This window comes from Lipophrys pholis (genome assembly GCF_963383615.2).
Source record: "Lipophrys pholis genome assembly, chromosome: 7".
Lineage (NCBI taxonomy): Eukaryota > Metazoa > Chordata > Actinopteri > Blenniiformes > Blenniidae > Lipophrys > Lipophrys pholis.
Window position 1 is genome coordinate 13,103,430 of NC_137638.1, and position 25,066 is coordinate 13,128,495.

At 42.9% G+C, this 25,066-nt stretch overlaps 1 protein-coding gene across 1 annotated transcript in view; it reads right to left on the minus strand.

Moving 5' to 3' along the window:
- Positions 1-2,553: 2,553 nt before the first annotated feature.
- Positions 2,554-25,066, minus strand: part of ptch1 (patched 1) — a gene marked incomplete at its 5' end in the record, with an annotated part of 50,362 nt that continues 27,849 nt past the window's right edge. Inside the window, 13 exons of the mRNA XM_080467835.1 lie at positions 2,554-5,357; positions 5,464-6,010; positions 6,105-6,461; positions 6,586-6,685; positions 11,484-11,626; positions 11,865-12,002; positions 13,967-14,247; positions 16,026-16,209; positions 20,326-20,468; positions 21,842-22,151; positions 23,046-23,254; positions 23,387-23,730; positions 24,249-24,367. Of these exons, the coding sequence (XP_080323961.1) occupies positions 5,465-6,010; positions 6,105-6,461; positions 6,586-6,685; positions 11,484-11,626; positions 11,865-12,002; positions 13,967-14,247; positions 16,026-16,209; positions 20,326-20,468; positions 21,842-22,151; positions 23,046-23,254; positions 23,387-23,730; positions 24,249-24,367 (2,874 nt within the window). The 3' untranslated portion in view covers positions 2,554-5,357; position 5,464. The remainder of the gene's footprint in view (positions 5,358-5,463; positions 6,011-6,104; positions 6,462-6,585; positions 6,686-11,483; positions 11,627-11,864; positions 12,003-13,966; positions 14,248-16,025; positions 16,210-20,325; positions 20,469-21,841; positions 22,152-23,045; positions 23,255-23,386; positions 23,731-24,248; positions 24,368-25,066) is intronic.

The following is a 25,066-nucleotide window of genomic DNA, read 5'->3' on the forward strand; positions in this document are numbered from 1 at the left end:
GCAGTTTGTTTGTTTTTTAACTGCCAACTTAAATATTAATCCGAATAAATTCCCCCCAAAAATAAAAAGAACAGAAGATATCTCGAAAATATCTGGTCAAGCTTACAGCGTTTTTACCATGTATGGAAACGGATGATAAGGCCCTTGAGAATTGAGTATTTAAACTGATAAAGTGTGCCTGCATGGACAGTTATTCACAGCGTAACTGTGAATGATCATAATTGCATGTTGTGGTGCAAATTCTACAAACGACCTGAGCAAACCAGGACTACTGGTTTAGAGAGTGCATTGTCTGGTGTTAGATTTTTATACTTTCCTGTACAAGTTCAGTAGGTCTATGCCGTCATACTGTTTTGAATATGAAAGGTTTAGCAAAACAAGTATGGCGTAAATAATGCAACTACAATTACCACAGCTGCAACATTAGCATGCAACCCTCCAGCATTGTGAATGGTTAAGCCCGGATGAGGTTATATGAGGTGGGCTGCAAATGTGAACTTCCATAGAGCCCCTCAGAGGTCCGGGCCGGCACTAGGTGATCATATGGAAGGTAATTGGTCCACAGGTCTGCAGTCCAATCAGGTGAAGGTGCTTCTGCTGAACAGACTTACTTGTATATGTGATATACCAGAAAAGTTTGAAAAAAAAAAAAAAAAAATTCATGTTTCTTCAAAGTATAACAGACTTTGAGCTCCGGGAATCAATAAGTAATAACTTCAAATCATCAGCAGAATTAGACAAAACATCAGTCCTGATATCTTCTCAAAGACCATTCTGTGATGTGCTGCTGCTGTATTTACCAGAGTCAGCAAGTCTTTCTAATTTTCTCCCACCCGTTTAGTATTTCAGAACAAGTTCTTACCATACAGCACAGCAATCACTCATGTAGGAGAGAGTAAACATTTACAGAGTTTGGTTCTACGGGCAGGTGATGATGGACAAGCCTTCCAGGGAAACCCACTGACGGATGGAAAGAGTGAACAGGAGAGAGATGGATAGGAAAGAAGGATCGGAACAGGGGGATCAATAAATCTTTGTATAATTCACCTCATGAACGTTGGTCAAGATAAAGGAATGAAAAAAAGAAAAAAAAGCTTTGTTGTGGACTACGTGTCCGTTCCATTGTCACCAAGTCTGGGCAGAGAGCCACAGCTAAACAGTCCATTAGTCCAGGAGAGAAGGAACTTCTTAATTGCCTCCTCTCTCTTCCTTTTTGTGCTACTACCCCGCCAAGAAAAAAAAAAAAAGCTCTTTCAGTTGCCTGAGAGGACAAGTACAGGAAACACTCATTCATTAACAACCTGGAGCTCGTTAGCTTCAGTGAAGCACTCTTCAGAATATGTGCAATTCCACCTCTGAGGTCAGGTCTGAGTGTGTGTGTGTGTCAGTATGTGTGTGTATTTGTATGGAGGCTAGAGGTGAGGGGGGCTAAAGGGTAAGGCAGGGCCAGAGGAGGGGGGTATGCTGGTTTTGGTGACCCAGGGTCCTCTAGCAGATGAGGGGAGTGCTGGTGAAAGAGATCTTAACAACATTAGAACTCACTGAACCATGTCACCTACAAACAAGTGTGGGGTGCACAAGGATGTTTCACCTTTGAGCAATTTTTCACAGTTTCTGTTACTGGAGTGGCAGGCTTCGGTTTAATGGTGTGTGTCATCGGTTATTAGAAAGTTATAGTAAGCATTTAGTTGGCAGGAAAACATTAACAAAGAAACAAACAATATGTTTTATGTATATTGGGCGACATGTGCATTCGCCTCTACCTTTGCTCTGCACTCCCATCAAGCACCAACATAAAAAAGTCAAGTCCAGTTAGGGGAGTTCAAAACATGACACAGAACACCCCGCCACCCAGCCTTCCTAACACACCCTGTCATTTGTAAGATGTCAGCCTGCCTCTTTGCCCTGGTTGGACAGCATGCAGGAGAGCTGCGTTCCTTTATTGGCTTTAAAAGATAATGACATGCCTATGGGCTGCCTCTCACCACTCGTAGAGGGTCAGCGAGTTCCTCAGCCTCGCCGAGGTTCACGTTGAGATTGTGGCTTGGGAAAGCTGCTCCTGTATTTGTGGCTTGGATCAGCGCAGAGGACACTTGTGTTTCAATCAAAGCACGCTCGTCAGTTTCCTGCACGGTGCTTAAAACTTTCTCTAACAAACCCTTGACTATGAGATTAAATAGCTGCCACCCATGCAGTTGACAAGGCACTCTCACTCTTTTGCCTTCAGTGCAGCGAACTCAAGGCCACATGCCCTTTTTCATTACTCTGAACAGGCCAGCTGTATTGTAACTACAACCAATTTCCTTGCAGTCTATAAAGCTGTCAATCAAAATCATACGGAATAGGGAGCGGAGGTGGGGGGGCATTAGGGGTGGAGCTGGGTGGGCTGCAGGGCTCCAGACCAGACGTCAAGAGTTTCACACGGCAGCACGTTTCAGAGGGAGGACGGAGCGATGGGAGGAGAGAGGCTGACGGAGGAAGGGCAGGTCACGTTTACCTGCAGAGCAATCAAGTCAAACTCACAACAAAGTCTTTCTTTTTATGTTTCCATTTATTAAAGTTATGAACAAAGAGACAAATAAGTTATATTTTTATTTGTTAGAATTCTATCAGTGTTTGAACATTAATATTTAGAGAGCTAGTACAATTTTCTACTTTCATGGCTAGCCTTTGACAAACCCATAGAAACAGCTGTCTCTCTCCGAGGATCCGAACATAATACTGAAGGGGAGGTGTCAATGTTGTCTCACAAGACAGTTAGCAATGAAAGTGTGCACCTTAAGGCTTTTTTTCTGTTATGGTATATCATTACATATAAACTCTTTAAAAATATACTTCTGTCAAATACCTTGACAACTACTATGTACACTACAAAAATAAATTTTCATATAAATAAATTATATGGCATACATTTATCTTTGTAACTGAAAACAGCATACATCCACATCAATCGAGACCAAAATGGCAGCCTGGAAGAACCAATGATTTTTTTTTTTTTCCTTTTAAAATCCTCTAAGAGCTATGATGAGACCTGTAGTGTAAAATGTTATATACTCTTTTTTTTTCCTATTTAACATTAGTAAGCACTTTATACAGATCAAACTCCATTAATGTAAAAACATTAAACTGTAATAGTGTTTTTTCAATAGACATAAAAATCCCTGCATTTGTTATCCACTGGCATCACAACAATAATGAAAGAAAAAGAAACCCAACATACTTTATATTACAAAAATATAAATATCGCAAATAAACAAAAACATTTAAAAATGAATAAAATAGTTGCCAGCTATGATTCTCTCCTCTACTGCCAATGTGACATTGGGAGAAAACAAAATGAAAAACATAAAAAAACAACCTATTTCATGCAAGCAGCTGATGTAACTTGGTGAACGGGAGAAGGGAAACGACAAAGACATGTTGGAAGAGATGTGATAGGGTGTCAAAGTGGAGGGAGTAAGTAAGGATAGCAGGCCTGGGGAGGTAACATGTATGGACACTGGTAGAAAGTCACATGCATGAACTGGCCATTACTGGTGGAAAGAGGGGCTGCTGGTGTAACCGCTGACCCCTGAGGCTCTGGGCTGTGCAATTTTGCAGTTGAGGGGAGACGTCCAATTAGTGTCATGGCATTATGTCAGGGATTTTTTATTTAATTTTTTTTTTACTTTTCTTTTTTTTTGAGGTCGGTGTTGGACAGCTGTGGCCAAACTGGAGACAGTTGTCTTTACTGTCACTGAAGGACAGTATGAGCAAAGATGGAGGATTTCCTTACACGCATATGAATGCACAAACATACATAGGGACACACACACAGAGCACATTGTCAGGCCATATAGAGCTTATTCCTTAGCAGGCTACATGGATTAGCTTATTGAATGGACATGAAGAGCTACGCAAGACAAGATATTCCTGTGGATGAAGTGTAAATGCAGTCAAGTGCCATGTTGAGTTGGGTCATACAGTATTGTCTGAACCTTAGCTTATTGACGAGTCAGCCACGGAGTCAGCACCCCGTGTTGACCCTGTACCAGAATCAGTGATGCAAATGTCCCTGTGATGGTAGAGCGAGTTACTGAGGTGGGGTCACTGCTTGTATGGAGAGTATACAAGGCAGAACCTGTTTTGAGCCTACTAGGATTAAACAATATATGACATCTTACAGTAAAATACAACCAGAGTTCAGAGATCAACAGACAGTGATACAAGGCTGAAAGCAGAAACAGGTTTCAATGCTGAGGCGATGACTAAAAAAAACAAAACAATGAAACAGCAAAAAACAAAAACAAAAGAAACACCTTTTTAAAATGTCTTCATATCAGCTCGTCTTAAATAGCACGCATGGCGTGTCAAGTTAAACAGTAATTGTTTCATAACTACCACAGGTCTGTGATAACAAATTAATAGTTTTACAAGCGTACCTTTATACAACATCAAATGCACACACACACACACACACACACACACACACACACACACACACACACACACACACACACACACACACACACACACACACACACACACACACACACACACACCATAGTTTTATAATTCTAACAAGTTTGCTCATGTTTTAAATGAGTTTATATGTTAGTCTGCTTTGAGGACGTGTCTGATTTAAAAGCCAAAAAATAATGGGACTGTTACATATTATACAGCCCTACACACCAGGGTAGAACTAACCTACCTACATGCACAGGCACACACACACGCACACACACACGCGCACACACACACACACACACACACACACACACACACACACACACACACACACACACACACACACACACACACACAGACAGATCACTTCTTTTGTTTAAAGAGATATTTGCATAGAGTTATAAACGTGACTTTTAAAAACAACATTTTAAGCAGCAACAGTGAATGCTGACGGTTTTTTTTTTCCTAGATGAAGCTTCCTAATGGCACAGATCCACAGATAGGTGAACAGTAATCAGAGATCTATCTCCCACTCACACACACACACACACACACACACGCACACACGCACACACACACACGCGCACATGCACACACACCATATAAAATGGCAGCCCCAGTCTGTTAACATGAGGAGTTGTACAGCTTCTAAAATTATACCTACTTTTTGTTCATATTTACATGTATACATCTTTTAAATATAGATAGAAATATCTAAGACAATAGTCCGCTGAGTTACAGTAAGAATGAGCACCATTATGGCCACACTGGCAAGTTTCTCGCTGCTAAGGGGGTTGGGAGGGGAGTGCCAGGCTGGGCAATGCTGAGCTGGGCTGTGCCAGGCCGTGTCAGCTGCTTAGTAAAACAGAGGAGGAGTCCATCTTTGGCCGTAGTACTTCTGTTCTCCAGAACTGGAAATAAGAGGGAGATTGAATTATCAATACTTTGTGATGAAACACATGCATTTAAAATGGAGACGGTGTTTTAATTTGGTCAGCTAAAGGAGCGGAAACTCACCTCAGCTTGCCCACCTGCCACTGTTCCTCTCAGCTGCCTCACACTCCAAGTCTTGTAGCTCCATGGCCTCCACCTTGTCTCCCCTGGCCCCCGTGTGGGAGCCAGACGGCACATGTGGATCCTGGAAAGTGGAATCGGTCTCCTCCGACCCTGATGGGCAGTAACTGTCTGTCGCCGTGTATGCTGGGTAAGAGGAAGATGTGCTCTGGTTGGACAAGGGGGGTGGATGAACGGCGACCGTGACCGAGGCAGATGCAGTTACTGTGGTGATGGGTTGGCAGTAAGGGGTGGGGTTGGGGTGGTGGTGAGGAAGGTGGTGATTAGGTTGTGGGTTGTGGGAAGAGCGGCCTCTGTGGCCCGCTGAGCGTTCTCTATGACCATGTGAGCCATGGTGGCCCCCAGCCTCAGTAGCAGTTTCAAAAGCGTCCAAGCGCGGGCGGGCTGGAGGTGCGGCCTGCCGGTGCAGCTGGCTCTTGGGGTCTCTGTTGCTATTTCGCTGAGTGGCTCCATGCTGGGGTCCGGAATCACAACCCTGAGAGGAGATGGACTGTTGAAGAAGACAATAAGATTAATATTGTAATGAAACAATCCTTTGCATTTAGAAACTATTTCACAAATCAGAATGAGCACTGTCTTCTTACCGAAGACACAGTATAGGCTGGAGGTTCATGCTGTCTGGCAGAACGCCTGTGTCCTGATCCCGCTCTCCTTTCCTCCTCCATCCTGCCTGTTCTGCCCCTGCTGGCCTGGAGGTGGTACTGCTGTTCATCGACTCGATGCTGTCCCCTGTGCGAGCGCAGGGTGTAATTTTGCAGCTCCTGGCTGATACCAGACACTGTGGTGTTGGAGCTGTACTCTGAGTCTGATGAGTCTGAAGCTGCACCAGAGGTAGTGGTGGCCGCAGTGGTCTGGTGAGGACGTACAGAGAAATGGACGACGTGCGGGGGGGCCTCCGGAGAGGGTGTGGGTAACCTGCTACGACCATCCACTGGTGATACCTGAGAGGTGAAAGGGGAGATTAAAAAAAATGTGCACACCTAAGAATGCAAAAAATCGGACCTACGAGAATACTACATATTGGAAAATACCATTTTATTGTAGTTGTATTTTTTGAGATCTTACCTCTGGATAGGGTCCAAAGTATGACAATAATACTGGAAGAAGGACCAACCCATTCAGCACTCCGAGAACTGTTAGGATGGCTAACACTGCAAAGAAATACCTGCAATACAACACACAAGCAACAAAATTGTTTTCAAATATGGACAATGTTTTAAAATCTGTGTAAATTCAGATATTTTGAACTTCAGCATTGAGCACCATGCACAGATGCTGCTCTAAAAAAAAAAAAAATTGAATACAAGGTCTATGTTTCCCATAATTTGATTCACAGTGAAACATATCTAAAAAACAAACAAACACGTAAACTGAAAAATTAAGTATGCGCATTGTTGTTGCATGAGTAATGTAATGTAAAAATACAATATTTCATAGTATCTATTTTTCTTAAACTTCTTAAACTTATTTTAATTCAACGCCATATTTATTATAATTATAAAGTCTAAAGAATGCTATGTATAGATGTAGACATAATCAAATTGGTTTAGTATTGACAAGAAGCATAGTACAAGCAGTTAAACAAATGCTCCCATGTGAAAACGTAATAAAAATACAAAATGAAGCAAATCAATTAGGGAAATTTGACCAAGTAGCAAGAAACCCAAAAAAAAAAAAAACCCAAAAAAACTCCTCAGAGTTTCTATCAACAGAAAAAAAAAAAGGTAGGCAAAACAGCACGAAGGCGAAGAGACAAAGAAAATACCTGTGCAAACCACAGAAGTTTAGACGTGGGGAGACATGTGCAAGATCAACTATTACACATGCCTGAAATAATACTTCCACAAAGACACCAGCCACTCCTCAAACAAACGCACAATATATGAGCCCCCCCACAGTCAGGCAGGCATGCACTGTGGTTTGAGGAGCAAAACAGAAATGTACCTTGTGTGTTTCTAAGTTCTGCCAAAGAGGGTTAATCTTAAAGAAGCCGCAGAGAGAAAAGAAAGGGGAAGCATAATTAGCCAGAGCTGGTTAATTCAAAGGCACGGGAGGGAGAAAAAAGAGCAGGGGAGGGGGGTTATTGGGGCGAGGGTACTCTCTCTTGGGTGTGTGGCGTATAAGCAAACATGAAGAAAACAAAGCAATGAGGAATGTGGATGGAGGGGGCAAGGGGTAAGAGAGTAAAAAAAAAAAAATAGGGGTGGGGGGGTGGGTGGAGGCGGTTGAGGGGAACGTTCGGGCATGGGGGGGCACAAGAGGACAGGGGCCTCTCTCTCTCTCTCCTTGCTTGCTTAAAAAAGAGAGAAAGAGAGAAGCAAACAAATGAAGTGAAGGGTATAGAATTTAAACAATTTAGTCTAGGAAGAAGAGAAGGGGACTCTCAGAGCAACACCCCTCCCTGGCCTTTCTCCCTCTCTTTTATTTCGTTCTCTCTTCTCTGCCTTGCTTTTTTTTCTCCCTTCTTTCCTGCTAAGCCTCTGTGAAATTCCCGGCCACTCCACAATCCCCTCCGTCTAATTAAATCCCCAATGTATCAGGTAAGACCCCCCAATCTGCACTCTAAATCTCTCTACGTCTCTCTCTCACTTCAGTCCAGCTTCCTTCATTTGAACAGGCTTCTTTCCCCGCCTCATCACTGGAAGCGCTGAAGTTACAGTTGAGAAAATGATGAATCATGAACTCTTAAATATCATGAGTGCCAATAGGTATTGCTAGGAGGAGATGTCCACAAACGAGAGCCAGTTGTCCCTCTCTACCCAACTCTGTGTGTAGAGTGACTTATACAGATGTTGCTCCACTCCCGAAATTCATTCCTATCCACAAATAGTAAGGAGTGAAATATTTCTGATGGTTGTTGAATGTCCTTCATAGTGCTTTGTCAGATAAGAAAACCCACTGTTGAACCGGTCGAATGTTTAACACTGAGACTTCTTATGCACCAGTGTTATCTTTAAGTACACAGTGGTACCAATTGAGTATGACAAGACTACAGCAGTTACATTTTTGATCAATACAATAGGTAAATATAAAGGTCAATTAATGCAGTTCAGAGGCCGGCTGTGGCTGGTTTGGTAGATCGATTGGTTCCATTCTCATCTCCACCTGCCCACATGTTGAAGTGTCCTTGAGCAAGACACTGAACCCCAAATCACTCCCAATGGATGGACTTAGCGGTTTGCAATGCAGCCGCCTTCATTGGTGTGTGAATGTTTGTGTAGATGGGTGAATAACAGTGTAAAGTGCTTTGGAACTGCTCAAGCAGTTGAATAGCGCTATATAAGTGAAACACATTTACTATTTTACCAGTGACAGGATAATTAAGAGGGTTGACATAAATAAATCAAGTTTTGAATATGATTAATCTACATCTGTTGTTTGTTCTCAAGCAAGTATTATTTAAAGTTGTCAGAAGACTATTTAAAGTCATGCAGCGGCTGCATTTGTAAGTACCTGTGCTGAAGATGGGCAACAACTATTTATATTAAGTATTGATTTGATTTATTGGGGCTGCCTGTTTTCATGTGAACTGAATAAACCTTGACAGAATTGATATAGTTTGAATTGGGACAAAAATTCTACTATTCAATTGACACTTGTCACAGCGGTACCAAACTATTTCAGTTCCGGGGCCATGTTAAACAAACTTAGAATTTAATTGGGCAGTACCTGGAAAATTATGGAACTGATGATGTATATTTGGCTGCTCCCGTTTACAAGCATCACTAAAAGCAAGTCAGTACAACCTGCAAAACAAAATTCTATGCTGCATGCCGTTCCGGAAGCCACCTGAATTTGAATCCGGGTCCCATACAACTATTGTAAAGACTTAACCTGATGAAAACAACTGTTTTAGTGCAAAGGAATAGGTTTATAATCTGAAAATGCTCCCAAATGATGCTCTTGAGAGATTTTTGCAGCCTTTGGACCTTTTCACAAAGCCATTAACACAGTATGGATCTGATGGGAGTGTAATCTCGTGAGCAAAGCAGTAGTGGGAACAAACTATGCAGCATCTTGTTGCCATGATCAGCTGTGGGTCTCAGTCGTGAGATGGTCTGATAATATTCCTCAAATTTAATGATTCTAGACGGACAAGTTAGGAATAGCACTTACTCATAAGCAGCTTTTTATCTTTAACACTTTGCAATCTCAGTCATCCTGCAGTGGTTTAAACTCAACAAAATCATGAAATACATGACACCAGAAAGCAAGAGTGAATAATAAACTTTTTAGAAAGTCAGAAATGTCATTGGCTGATTATACATAAAAATATATATTTTTATGAAGGCTCTTGTCTTTCCTTCATGTACTCTGAGAATGTACCAAGTACAATCGTTTGTTTGTAAGATGGCACTGACAGCTGACAAGCCTTTGATTGTCTGTCTGGTAAAGCTCTATCTACACACATGTCATTCTTGACAGTATTTCAAGGCCACGCTGTTGGCTTTTTTGGGGGGGGGGTTTATGATCATAACTGTTGCTTAGAGCTGAACTGTGTCATCACTATAGTTAGCATTTCCATACACACCAGGAGGGGTAAATGCCCCATCACCTATGGACACACATATATACACGCACGTGGAGCCCACATACCAGGCTGATTGCCCTACTGGGCTGTTTGGAGTGAAAACATTCACAGGGCTGACGGAGAAAGTCGGGGAAACATTTCTTTCGGCACAAGCAGAAAAATACGAGCAGGGCCTGTTGTTATTGCGCCGCCTTGGGGCACTGCTTTGTTTGCTCTGACAACAGAACCTTTAAATGGAGGCCCAAGACTGAGCCAGAAACCAGAGCACACCACTGGATGTGAGGAGAGAAGGTCTATAGGCCTCTATACTTTGCATGTGTCTGTTTGTATGTGTTTCTCTTAGTGTGTATCCGTGTGTGTTCTTACTGGCAGGTACTCCATTACTGACCCCCATGATTACAGGTGTGTGTGTGTGTGTGTGTGTGTGTGTGTGTGTGTGTGTGTGTGTGTGTGTGTGTGTGTGTGTGTGTGTGTGTGTGTGTGTGTGTGTGTGTGTGTGTGTGTGTGTAACCATGAGACAGAGTCTGACTGCCTGTAGATCACATAGAGTTCAGATGAGTGTAGCCAGCCCCTCAAGGAGCAGGCCAACCAAATTACACAGCCACCTCAACCAAGAATTTGTGCACACGTAGCCCCGGCACCACCATGAAATACTTGAAATTATGCACTGAGCTCAGTGGAAACTTCTCATAATGCTCTGTGGCTGAGAATGTACAGAATAATTATTTTCCTCTCTTGTTTGGCAGCTGGTTGAAACCAACCTTTTTCTTTGATGCTGACAAGAATGAAGGCACAGAAAAAGGAGCCACTGTCGGTTTCAGTTTCCACTGCTCCGGTCTTTCTATAACTGCCCTCTTGCCCCCCACCCTGCTACTCCTTCCTGTGCTTATAAATGTCTGGAGAAGGCAGTTAAACTAGTTGAAGGAGATTACAAAGAGCCAGAGGACCCCCCCCACCCACCCCCGAGCCCTCTTTCTCCTCCCACTCCTGACCTTCAACTCTTCATCCTTTCCCTGGTTTACCCTATGCCAGGCATAAGACACATTAAGAAAGTGGAGAAGGATGAAAGAAAAGACTAAATGTATGGTGAATATAAAAAGCTTTCGTTGAGATCAACTGGAGAAATTAACTAAAAGAAACATATAAATGTATGTATTAATAGATGAAATTTACAAAGGGACAGGATGAAACAGAGATGCAGGTAGAAGACAAGAAAAAGGTTGGGGGGGTTAGAGGAAGAAAGCAGCCTGTCATGCATGAGTTACATCTCAGGTAGATTCCTGTGTCACATACAGGTTGAGGCAAGGTGTTAATGGTATAAGAACACAACCCAGATGCCATATGATAACCTTTATTTAGTTCTCCGATGGTTTTAAAACTGAAATTGAGTGAGTGTACCAGTTTTTCTGATGAGGTCTAATATTGGACTCACCTGACAATGAAGTCAAACTCAGAGCCAGCGAGCATGAGGACTCCCAATAAAGTGGAAAAGGCTCCATCCAGCACCGGCGCAAACATGTGCTCCAATGCCAGCACCGCCCGCTTGTGACGATCCCCTATGGCTGTCAGGAACGCCTACAACACACACAAACTCACACTTCATGTCTCACTCTCAACAGGGACAGTCTCATTGCACAACTATTTCAAAAGAAAATTGTAAAATGAGTGATAACTGATGATATATTTTAAAGATTAAGATTAATCAAAATATAAACTTTGACATGGAAATAAGAAGAACAAAGATATTCCATCACAGCCTTTCAGATCAGACAAGAAGAAGAAACAAGCATTAAAAAAAAAAAAAAATTCATACCAGGGCAACATGGACAGTAAACTCCACTCCAATGCCCACAGAAGCGATGAGAATGACAACAGGAACAGCGCTGAGTTTTATTCCCATAAGCCCCATGAAGCCAAACAGCTCCACAGTCATGAGTGAAAGCACCAAAACCTGATTGAAAGATGGAGTCCGGTTAGTAAATCTGTCTATAAGGTGATTTTACAGGCTCAATATATGATGGAATAAAAAACACAATTGGTTCAAAATAAGTGTCATACAATATTTCTGGGTTTTTCCTTTTTGTCTGTGTGTGTGAGCCTGAAACTATTTGATACACATGATTTTACTCCTTTTGATTTGCATCGAACAAGTAGCAAAAAATCCCAAAACGTTTTCTAATGTAAGAAAAGTTCATTCATGTGGAGTCCTATTGCACATTTTGAAGTGAAAGAGACAAGAACCATTTCCAGACACAGTCGGTCACATGACCATAAATGGAGCCAATCTACTATATTGCACTTTGATAAACAAACCATTATTCCCCTGCATGTGTTGTAAGCGTTTACAGTTGACCTGGACTTTGACGGTACATAAAACAGATTTTGGAGTTGGGGGGGTAAAATACTGGTGTGTGTGTGTGTGTGTGTGTGTGTGTGTGTGTGTGTGTGTGTGTGTGTGTGTGTGTGTGTGTGTGTGTGTGTGTATAGGCTGAGTGAAGCAGGGCAGGAGCAGAGAGTAAATACCATCATCAGCTGACAGGTGTCAGGTTACACGGGGGCCCAATTCCTTTGAAGAGGGCTGAGGTGGGCAGGGGAGGCAACTGTATGAAAGTATGTGAATGTAGATCCAGGAGGACCAGTTGTGTGTTGGGTAGTATATTCAACACTGGACTTTTTCTAGACCATTGTGGCTCATTTCATCATATATGAGGTGATAACCCCTTGATTGCATTGCTGACAAGCATGTTTGATTAATTGAACACCAACAATTTAGTGTTATAAAATATTATTTGACTTATTTCCTTGCGTTTACATCTCCTAAATAGTCAGTTTTCTATGGATGACAGAAAATCCATTCCAACCGTGTGAACAAGAAGCAAATGGAGACCACAAATCACTGTGGGTGTATTTTAAAGCTTTCCTGGCACTAAGAGTTAACAGCAGTCAATATCAATAACAGTGGATTTTTAAACAGTCTGTGTGAATGTAAACACATGACACCAAAGTTAAACAAAGCCCCTGTCTACAGGGTTATGTTGGATTTCAGGGCAAATGGCCACAAGGGATTGAAATAGCTCGAGGGTTTGATGTTATAGGGCTGGCTGTGGTCTGGTCCTTGACGCCTCTTCATAACTTGTCTTTTGATCTTGCTAGTAAAGCCTGAAGGATGAACATGAAGTCCCCTCCTCCCTTGTTTTAGGGTTTCGGGTGGCCTGTGCCACTGCCTGTTGTAAAAAACAACCCACCAGAGAGAAATACCAGAGCGCTATGTGTACGTGTTTTGTGTGAAATATGTATCTCCGTGTTTACACTTTATTACTGCATGCCTGCAAGTATAGACAAGTCCGCGAGTGCTCGATGGGAGCCTGTGTGCTTTCCTTTGTATGTTAATGCGTGCTTGCATGTGTCCCTGGAAACCCCTCGTGTGAGAGGAGCAGGACAGGATGAGTGTGGAAGATGGGAATAAAATTAAACTTTTTATAGGTTTAGCGAGGGAGGCAGTTGTTGGAGCAACTTTGGGTCCTCTTCTCATTTATTTCAGCGTTGGTGTCTGGGAGTGTTGGACTAGACTAAACAGACTGGCCCTAACAAAACAGCGCAAGATAAACATTGGTGTCTGGGCTTCAATAATACAGAGCAGCCTCTGCTCTGTTCGGGCTGTCTCTGTCTGACATGCATACTGGACCACACACAAAAAAATGGAAATAATAAGAGGAGAGCAATAAAAGGACGTTTTGAACATTGAAGGCTGTTTTTTTCTCTCTCTGTATTAAAAAAATGTGTTCATGACAAACCCCAGCGACTCACAGAACTATCAAGATATACTTGAAAAGTGGGTATCAAAGAGTGGGGAGGTATATTTCTATGTTTTTCTGGCTTTTGTCAACCATGCACGTGTGTCACTCCAGTACTTACGATAATGCCGGCAGTCCAGGGGTTGAGCAGGAAAAGGGCACAAACCAAAAAGGTGCAGGCAAGCACAACACTGATGGACAGAAGAAGCCAGTGGCGTAGACTAACATATTGTTCCCAGAACAGGAAAGGATAGCCATTGGGGTAACAGGGCAACCCCTGTCGGCTGTAGTTGCTGCAGATTGCCCGCACGCTCTCTATGGCCTCCACAAACTGTGGCGTCTCCCGGAGCCCGTTGAGGTAGAAGGGGAACTGTGCGTATTCGATGGGCTCAGCAGCTGGAACTGGATGAGAAAAGGGCATATAATTAAGTTTAGATTAACATAGTTTATTTAGCTATGGTGAAAACATTTTTTTTGTTCGATACCATACAGAAACTTCAACTGATTTTGTATCTCGGGATCTTAAAGGTCACACAGCCTCACAAGAGGTTTGATTTTCAAGATGGGGAAACAGACTATCAAGAAAGTAATCTGCAACAATGGCATATGCAGATGATGCTTGTCACTTCTGATTAACCAGCATTCGGTTCAGATCATTTAGTCTATCTGCAGGAATAATTTAAGACTCTCCAGCCAAACCACCAATATCAGAGCTTCCCTTCCCTAATCCAGCCTTGTTCCAAGAGAAGCTGCGTCTGTGGGCAAATGTCTGTGTGTGTGTGTGTGTGTGTGTGTGTGTGTGTGTGTGTGTGTGTGTGTGTGTGTTTGGCATAGGGGGAGTGTGAAACAGAGCCCCATTGAGTCAAACCTAGTCAGTCTGTGCTGTGGCCCAGCCGGGCTAATGAGGGCCTATCAGTTCCAGACACAGCACACTGTCAGAGCTAACGTTGATTCACGGTAATTACAATGTCAGAGTCACTGCCATTACCACACCCTAAACTTAGCGCTGCCACATAACGCATAATATAAATGCATGAGCACGTATACCTGCCCGTCACTCTGCCATGAAGTCATACTTACTGCAAACAAAATAGCGTATTCATTCATGCTTTTGTTTTTATTGTAATCAATGACACATGTCTGGATAAGGCTACATCAAGAGATTACGCTTCGACAAACCTATAATTTTCCTATTTAAAGATCTATGTTTTGGTGCAGTCTGCAGCCTAATGCTAGTGTGAGTCTGTTTTCTAAAGTGACTGGAGGGTCTGACGGGAGCACTTGCTAACATGCTACGACCCATTATAATCTCCACTGTAAATTTCTATTAGAAGAGCGGTTGACTTTTGGCCGACATAGATCCGCTCCGGGGGGCAGCCAAGCACCTCATGCTGTTTATCCAATCACTCCCCCGCCCACCCTGTCTCGGACTTCCTGCTTGTTATCCAATTGCACGACCCAATCCAACCCAGTCTCTCCTTGTTATCCAATCATTTTCCTCCCCTGTGGTGCACTTCCTGACACAATCACAGGCTAGAATCAAATAACATCAGTATACTTTTTATGTGACTTACAGTCTGTCCGTGCGGTAGGGAAATGAGAACAGGGTGCGTGCAGTGTTTGGGGTCAGTGGGTTTTAATAATGTGCGTGTGTGTCTATAATGCAAGGACCCCATGGTAGTCAGGATTACAGCATTCACCACAGGCACTATTAGAAGAACAACATTGAGTTGTGTCTTGGTCCTCAGCTTTGCAACCTGAGCTCATTCATGCGGAAACACACACAGACACTGCAGCGGTACAGTAAAGTCTACAACCTCACTGAGAGCTCGAACACAGACAAGGGGCAATAACTCAAACCGCAAGGGATAAACACTGCTCAATTGTAGCAGCTGCTTTATGGGAAGCCAAAACAGCCATGGTGAGGCAGAGTCCCGCAAAAGTTAAGCTCAAAATTTCAAGAGGAAGTTATAGCAAATGCAATTCTTTTTCAGTTAGGCAGTGCAGAACATGACTTTGAACCTTGAATTACTGCACTACTTCATTTCTGAATCGGTCAAAGCGAACAGTGTTATTCAAATTTCCTTCCTCACTTGAAAGAAACACTCGTCCATCACACTATAAAGCATGTTTTTTTCTGAAATGACAGCAAGTTGTGAATTTATAGTAAGCTGTCTTACTGCTGAGGCGTGTCTCGGGCATGGAGTCGGTGCGGTCGTGGAGCCACTCAGGAGGGTGTGGACGAATGTTGGCCTGCGAGGCAGCGTATGCCACAGGATCATTGCTGACCCAGGCGGTTAGGTAGACGTAAAACGCTCCAGAGTTGATGATTCCGTCTGCGTCCACGAGCCTCTGGCGTGTCAGCTGCAATACCAAAAAAAATCAGATAAATTATGATCGGAACAATAAATCATTATGTAAGTTAAGTAGTGCTCTGGTGAAGACTCCTAAAACAGAAACTTTGAGACACCTGCATACTTTGGTTTCTTCACATATTGAGCCCAACCTTAAGAAAATCCAAAATCTAATAATTGAAAACTGTGAAAAATTTAATTGAGGCCATAAATAAATATAGGTGGAGCTAGCGGCTGTAAAGTATACAGCAGTGCAGTGGGCATGAAAAGGTATTGTAGAAATCAAGTATTTTTAGCCAAAACACTCTCCAGGTGAGCTGACCACAGCCATGCTTATTCATACACATGCATGAGTTTGAAAGCAGCTTTCAAAATATGACTCAAATGTTAGCCCCTCTCCCTTTCCAACCAAAGAAAAATCAACAAGTGAAAACACTGGTTCCCTTTCTGAAAATTCCCTTACTTTTGATCACAGCTTCCCAGAATTATTATGCCACATTAAAATATGGAAAATGTTGAATCAGCTTCTCCCTTCACATACAGTAGATACTGGCTGGCGAACCTCAGGTCCAACGTCCTGACTGCTTGGAATAACTTCGTAAAGAAACCTTCTTGTTAACAGCCAGCTGTTGTAGAAGACATTGATGTTTAACTGTATCCCCAAATGAACAATTGCATCAAGAGAAAAGCTATTATCTGGTGTTTTAGACACTTTTCAGTTGAATAGGCTTCAGTCTTCTTTTTTTTAATTTAGATTTGAAAAAGGTTGGAAGTCTGTATGGATAGCAACGTTTGCAGATCTATTCACTAATTTATTCCAAGCAACTTGAAGCTTATTACAAGTACATTGTATATGCTTGTTCCGAGAAAAAAATGAATCTAAGATGGACTACTAAGAAATATGCACAAGTGCTGTATTTATGTCTCTCTCAAAATATTCAAACTATGCAAGCAATTTGATTTGTTTTCAGTATGAAATTACTTTATGGCCCCTTGCTGGTAATTAATTAGAAAAGCCATCCATCTATCCATGCATACCACTTTATCCAACTTATGTTGCGAGGGCTTGAGCCGATCCCAGCTGACTATGGGCAAAGGGAGGGTACCCCTTAGGCAAGTCGGCAATTCAAAACCGGGAAAACACTCGGGCAGGCAAGTTTAGAGTCACAAATGATCTCAGTTGCAACTTTGTGGGCTGTGTACCAGGAGAAAAGCAAGGCATATACAAGAAGAACATGCAAACACCATACAGAAAGGCCACCATGCCCAGACTTGAATCAGGGATACTCTCTCCGTGAGTTAAGAGTGTTAACTAAAAGACCATCATGTGACCCTGGTCTGTCCTGAGGTGAAATGATCATATTACTCAAACTCTTAATGTTATGGCTCATAGCCGATATGAAGTAAAATGTTGCACATATCCTCCAAGACAGCTTGAAAAACTGACTCAAGTCATGGGTAACTGGCCATAATAGGTTGCATTTAGCATTTAACAGAGCCGAAGTTCATCTTACTCAATTATCTATTTGAGACCACCCTGAAATTTTAAGGCAAAATTGAATTGTCATTTTACTGACTGGTTGTATTGGTTGACATTGTAGGCCCATACTGTGGCCCAAAGTTAGGCAGGAAAGACAGTCATATGGAGGCAGAAGAGTGTAGTTTAGCATTTCTACCTCCTGAGAGGTAAAACCATTACTACACCCCACTCTGCCATATTGCCTTCGAGGAACCATAAATCCCTCTTTCACGGAGGCAGTGAGAGCTTCGGGGGGTTGTAGCTGGACTCATGGGGTTAGGTAGATGAAGAAAGGAGTACATTTTTTTCTGTTGTGGGGGTGGTGGGGAGAGAAAAATTGCTTGGGTTAGCGTAACAATAAAAAAATTGGCTGGAGTCCCTGAGCGCGTCTGTGTGCAGTTAACCTGGTTGTTAACACTGAAGGAAATGCCACCCAGCAAATGGAGTAGAGCTATAAAAATAACACAACATCTGTACAAATGTTGCTCACACTTGGTTCTCTTGACCCCTATTCGTACCCAGAATGCCTGGCGCCACAGACCCACCCAGTCCCAAGAAGAAAAGAGCTCTTGATAGCCTTTGCATCACCCTTTCCACATTCGCCTCTTCTCTGGACTTGCCTCCATCTGTTTCTACAAACCAAATCTTTATCTTTCTACTGCCTTGCTTCCAAACCAGGCACACATAAGGCAACTGGTCACCCAGAGGAGAGATATGTTTACACGGACTGATCAAAAGCAGAACACCTCTGCACAGATCCACGGAGTGGCATATCAAAATAAAACATCTCGCTCTGCAATTTGCCAGGGTTGGAAAAGATCTGGTTCTCATTTCGAGGCACAAAAAACAGCTACTGCTCCAAAGTACATGCACAAAGCAGAACACATTCAAAACATACAAATGCACACACGGAGCTGCCTCAAAGAAACCACGTGCTTCAGCTCCACTCAATGAAAGAGGACACAGCAGTGGTGCACAGAGGAGGGAAAGGGAGGGAGGAAGAGACCCAGCAAGAGAGAGAGAGGGGGAGAGAGAGAGAGAGAGAGAGAGAGAGAGAGAGACAGAGGGAAAGAGGGAGAGAGAGAGAGAGAGAGCCTGATTCCAGAGGATCTGGATTGAATTTAACAGCGGGATACGCAACAACTGTATGTCTTCAAGCTGTCACGGGAAGCCCAGGCAGCTCTGCTGGCGGCCCCCACGCCTCACGGCAAGTACACTTCCCTCACAAGCAGAGGAAGTCACGTCACACGGCCGCACACCAGGACTGTCTTTGCTTCCTATCAGCTAGAGAATACCGGACAGGAAGAGCCGTATGTGGTTTCACTGAAGTTTTTCTGGGTAAAAGAGATAGCATAAACACCTAGAAGTAAAGTGACATATCTGTAGTCATGAATGGCTTCAGACAATTTGTAAATAAACCCAAACCACAACGAAGCTGTATGTCAGGTGGAATTACTTTTAATGAAAATGATCTCAGTGTTGAAAAAGACATGGCTTGTTTTGTGTTGGAGGTTTGTGGAAATCCTGGCCAAGAATTTTGTTTTTATATTTCTCCGGTTTCTTATCTTCTGTTTTTGCTTTTTCCTGCCAAAGAATGCAACCATGCATCCACATATGCTGTGTTTTTGGGGGTAGTACCAAACTGAAAGAAAAAAAGAAAAAAAAAGGATGCTTTGTCCTGTTACAGAACAATTTTTCACAGCTTCACAAACTCCACTTTACCCTCACACCCTCATCTTTAACCTTTTCCTAATGCTCACGTCTTTTTGCTGACATCTTTGATACTTGTCTTGATTGTCTACCAAGTTGAAAATCGTCATCACAATCCACACAGAGCTGCTTTTATTCCATAATGAGATTGTCTGATGCCCAGTTAACAACCGCAGTGCATCACGAGGAACTCCACCCTACTTTATGAGGAGAACCCTTTGGAAATATCATACCATAGATTTGTTGTTGAAAAGTAGCACACACAGTGTAATCCTGGGTTGTTACTACCTAAAAAGTAATGTGTTTCAGCTCCGGAATCCAAGCAATTTTTTTCAGAGATCTACTGGGATTTACATTGGATTTTTCTGCAAAATCTTCTTTCAGCGACCTGCAACTCACTGAAAAGGTGTGAAACTGAAAGACTAGATGCAAGAGGGAATCAGCTCATCATCAAGACCCTGTGTGTATTTGCAACCTGCACGCACGCACGCACGCACGCACACACACACACACACACATGCTCACACACATTGAAAAATGGCTTAAATGAAGAGTTAATAGGTTTTTCAGAGGCAGGCTGCAGTTCCAGTGAGACCTTTAAATTCCTCGGCTCGGTAAAGTCATCACAGAAAGAAGATGAAGACAAACAGAGAGAGAGCGAGGAACAGAAAAATGAATAGACAGAGATGATTTGAAGCTGGGTGTGGCTGTTCTATCATGAATCATACATGGAGAAACAAAAAATAATCATAATACTGTATATGAAATTGAACGCTTTAGCGTGTGTGTTCTACACTGCAGTCTTTAGTATTTATTAAAAAAAAACACTTCATGTATAACTTTCAATAAGTCTGCATCTTAGGAAAGAACTAAAGTAAGTTCAAATGATAAACACACCTGGTTGAAGTCAATGGGCTTGTTCCTGCGTCCTGTCTGCACCAAAAGTTTGTACGCCAGCACACCGTCATCTGAGCCATTCCTGTAGCTGCTGAAGGTGATGCGGCCGGCCTCCCAATCCTTGTCAAATGCCTGCTGGAGACCTGCAGGAAACCACAACAAGACAGATTGGTTAGATGTGGAAATTTAAAAAGGTTACATGCCCTGTTATCTTCATTCTTCCTTTGTAACACACCATAAAGCAGGAGTTCACAGAAAAGCACAGCACATAATCCCCCGGCACAGTAAAATGAGAGCATGACACAACACTGCAACCTAACCCTAACCCTATAATAAGCCTGATTGATTTAATATGATAACTCCGTTCCATTCTGAACCACCAAACGCGACTTCAAAAGCTTAAAATGTGCTGCTTGTAATTCAAAATGATCATTAAGAATTATATCAGGAACATGTGCCTGCTTTTCTATACTACCCACTAATCCATATGTGCATCACTTCCCTCCTCTCAGCTCTCCCCCAAGGCCCATGCTGTGGTCCGTCTGTGGGAGATGTTGTTTTGGGTCTCGTTCCTTGGCCTGTCTGGCTCCAATTTGTCCCACCATTGCAGTGAGCAATATCAGACCGTTTTCTCTCTCTCTCTCTCTCTCTCTTTCTTTCTTTCTCTCTCTCTCTCACCCACACACTCTCTGTGTGGTTCCCAGCCGGCGCACACACACAGACTCACACAATGTGTTTTATCGCTAAGACCGAGCTAACGAGTGTATTTCCTCGCTCAAAATGAAGCCATCCTTGGTTTGGGTTGACATGAAAGATAATACTCCTGTCCAGTGTCACCTCACAATTCTTAGGTGCTGTCAGCGCTACATAAAAGAGCGAGCAATTCTTACAGGAGTCATTCCACCACTAAATAAGTAAGTATGTCTTTATGAGATTTCAAAATGTTGTATTGAAGAAGTCATATTGACTTGAACATGTTTGTCACAATTCGCAGAGCAAACATAACCTTCAACTTGCTGCCAATAGTTTTAATGTATTGTATATTGCCAAGTTTAAAAACATGGACTCCCACTTCAACTTCCTCCTTCAACCCCGCTCTATTGAAGACACAAGTGATTTTAATCAGCTACTGTCAGTGTCCATTTTGCAATCCCTCTCACTTCTGATCTCCTGCCGAACATCTTGTTTCCTGCAGATTCATGTCAAAACATGGAAGAAAATTATGATCTCAAAAACTGCTTCACGAGAAAGTAATTTATTTCCATGCCTAAACTATCCCAAACAGTGAGGATAAATGAGGTATAAACAAAAAATAAAAAAATAAATAAAAAGTCATCGGTGATGTCATCCGTAGACAAAAAGCTAAAATGAACACTGGGTTTGAATCTGAGCCATTTTACTGTCAAAATAGGAAACCAAAATCCTTTTAATCCAGTGTGGCCGAGTTCATACTGAGTTTAGTTGTAGTGGTAATTCCATTACATGCTGTTTTTTTTCGTTGTTTTTTTTTTCTTACCTTGCAGCCAGTCCCTGAAGTAGTGAAGCCACATGTAGGGCAGCTGTCCATTGTCCTCCTTCAGAACATAGCGAACTGTGTGGAACCGCTGGTGGAGCTGGTGCAGCAGCGGCTGGTTTTGGGCGTAATCGGCCCGCTGCGTCACCACATACATGTTGTAGAAGGAGAAGAACTTGAACTGGGCACCAATGAAGTCGTACTCGCTGGTCTCTCGGGGTACGATGTCCGTTAACTCCAGGCCGTCCCTCACCTGGGTGGTTCCGTACAAACTGACCCCCAGCAGGCAGAGGAAGAGCACAATCACAACCACCTGGAATCAGGAGAAAGATGTTGCCTCATCAGTCAATTTAATGCACTTCAACTTCCATGAAATACTTCTTGAAACATGTTGCACATTCTTCACATGTAGGGAATCACAATATAGGTGATTTATGAGTTATCTTGGTGGAATTTTGCAGCATGTTCCAAAAGATACACAGAAGTAATTTGTGTATAAACAGAACAGTAACAGATGAGAAAAGACAAATAGTCAGCTGCACAGATGTTAAACAGACTCCGAGGTTTGTCAAACGTACATGGAAGAACAAAAATATGATGAGCTGTTAAGTTTTAACTCAAATAACTGTTGTAAACATTCAACCTGAGGACCAACTCCCTGGTTAGACTTTGGCGTGCTGTGCACATCACAGATTCCCAGGAAATGAGGTTTACCAACCATTGCTAGAATTAAAATGCGTCAGTGTTTGTTTTTAGCTTGTAATAAAACAGACTTTTCCTTGAACTGTTATAGCATGTATTGGATTAAGGCATCACAGGAGTGCATGAAGCAATTTGGGAATATGGACTAACATTTGATGAGAGAATGAAATTGAGGAACATTTTCTAATGTCAAGTACAGGCCACCAGATGATTCCAGTTCTGGAAGGCTTTGAGAGGACTGGCCACCCACAAGACTGAGGTCAGACTGTGAGTGTGTCAGTGACTCAGATAGGACATTACCACAACCTCCTCCCCAGATTTCCGCCTTCTGTACCACTCTATTTGGTGACTAACTCTTCACTAGAAATTATCACTGTGGTGTGTCAGCACGCAAACTCACTTTTACCTTACACAGAAGGTTTTACCCCCTTCAGGTCTGCCTCTTCACTCCACGAATGTACATGGACCAACTAAAAGACAAATAAATATGAGGAAAAAAACTCACCTTGGTTGTGGGTTGCAGGAGGAAAGGGGCATAGTGCTTCTCAGCAAAAGAGGCGAGGGTCCAGCGGGAGCAGGGAGGCTCGAGGCAGCGAAGGCCCAATGAGGCTTCCCCAAACTGGGACAAAAGGTCCCGTGTTGAGCTGTTGTTCTCTGGACCCGGGGCGGTTGGTGAGGCCGTATCGCCCTGAGGAACTGAGCAGGTGCTTGACGCTGGAGCAGTGGGAGAAGGTGCAGAATGAAGATGGGAGAAGGTGGCAGAACCTCGGGACGGCCCATTACTTCGGCTGCTGCTGTTATTGTTGTTGGTGACATTGGCATGATTGCTGCTGCTGCTGCCTCCACTGGTGGTGTTGTTGTTGTAATAGTCATTGTTAGGGTTGCTCCTAGTTGGAGCAGGGTTGATGGGCTGCACAGAGATCTGGGATCGGGGTTCGGCCGTTGTGTAGAAGGCTTGCGTCCGGGGATCGTACTCCGTCCTGAGCTGCACTGTGGACTGCATGGTGATTTGGGTCTGTTGGGCAAAACTATGGCTACTGTAGGACGGAGGGGGGCTGCTGTAACTTGGGGGAGGCGTGCGGTATGAGGGAGGAGGAGTGCGATATGACGGGGGAGGGCTGTACCGACTCCCATCTGCTCCATCCAGGTACACTTGAGGCTCAATCTGAATGACACGATTGGCACATGGGCTGAAAAGATCAAAATGCAACATTTAGTCAGACTGTGGATCGATATTAAAAGAATATATGTCAAAACTGTTGAAAATTTTGAAAATCTTAATGCGGGCAATAGTCTGGTATTGTATTACATGTGTTAAAAAGTATTTATTAGCCCCTTTATTATGAATCAGTCTCTCACTGCCAACAGTGTGAAATGAAGAGCTGGGATTCAACAACGGAATTTAATAGTGAGCGTTCACATCTGTACGATTGCTGAGCCAACAAACATGCCCAGGCCGGCTGGTGAGATTTATTAAACACCGTGACAGGTAAACACACTGAACACCCAAAAAGTAGCCAGACAGAAAGAGAGCGCTTTAGCAGGTTTTGACAGAGGAGGGATTAAAACAAAGAGATAACCGGGTGTTTCAAGTTATTCATTGTCAGATCAAGAGATCTGAGAGAGACACGAAAAAAATGAGAACTAAAGAAAAGGAAAAGGAGAAAGGGAGGAGTTTCTTTGTATGTGGTGACAAAAACGGGCACACCTGTAGAAGCAGCAGAAAATGTCAAAACGTCTGTCTTCTCGTCGGTACAGATCCATGCTGAGGATGGCAGGAAAGATGAGCAGCACCATGGCGAAGTTAAATACCACCACCACTGCAGCCTGTAAAGAACATGGGAAATGTCAATGTCATTTAATATGAGAAACACTAAAACAGACAAACAACAGACAACAGACAACAGACAATCTGCGACATCCAAATATGACTCACTCTCATAGAGTTTGGGTGCAAGAAAGCAAAAATAAAAAAATAAAGGGGCTTCATAACAGTCGGGATAAACAAATAATATTAAAATAAATTTAGTACAACTCTCAATAAAATTAACTTCAAATAGATAAAAAATAAATAAATAATAATAGAATAAAGTTGCTTCAAAGAACTATCATCTATTAAAAAGAAACTGTAATCTAAGAATATGGGTGAGAAAAGCACAACCTGATACAGCTAATGTGAAGAATGAACTACTTTTCAGCTCCTTTAAAGACAAAAACACTGAGATGTGCAGATGTGTAATAGAAGCCAGTACAATGTTGTGGTTAAGTATTTGAAGGTGGTGCTCTGGACTGGAGGGTGGGGGTTGGGGTTAGGTTGGGGCCCTGCCCAGAGTACAATCTGGATATTGCGTAGTTGCCAGACCACTACACACACACACACTCACTCACACAGACACACTCATACACAGTTAGTCACAATCCTGTGTGTGTGCCAGACCACCCAAGGAGCCAGGGGCCCGCGGGGCCTGAGGTGATGAGCAGGCGCTGCGGCTGCACAGACACACACACACACACACACACACACAC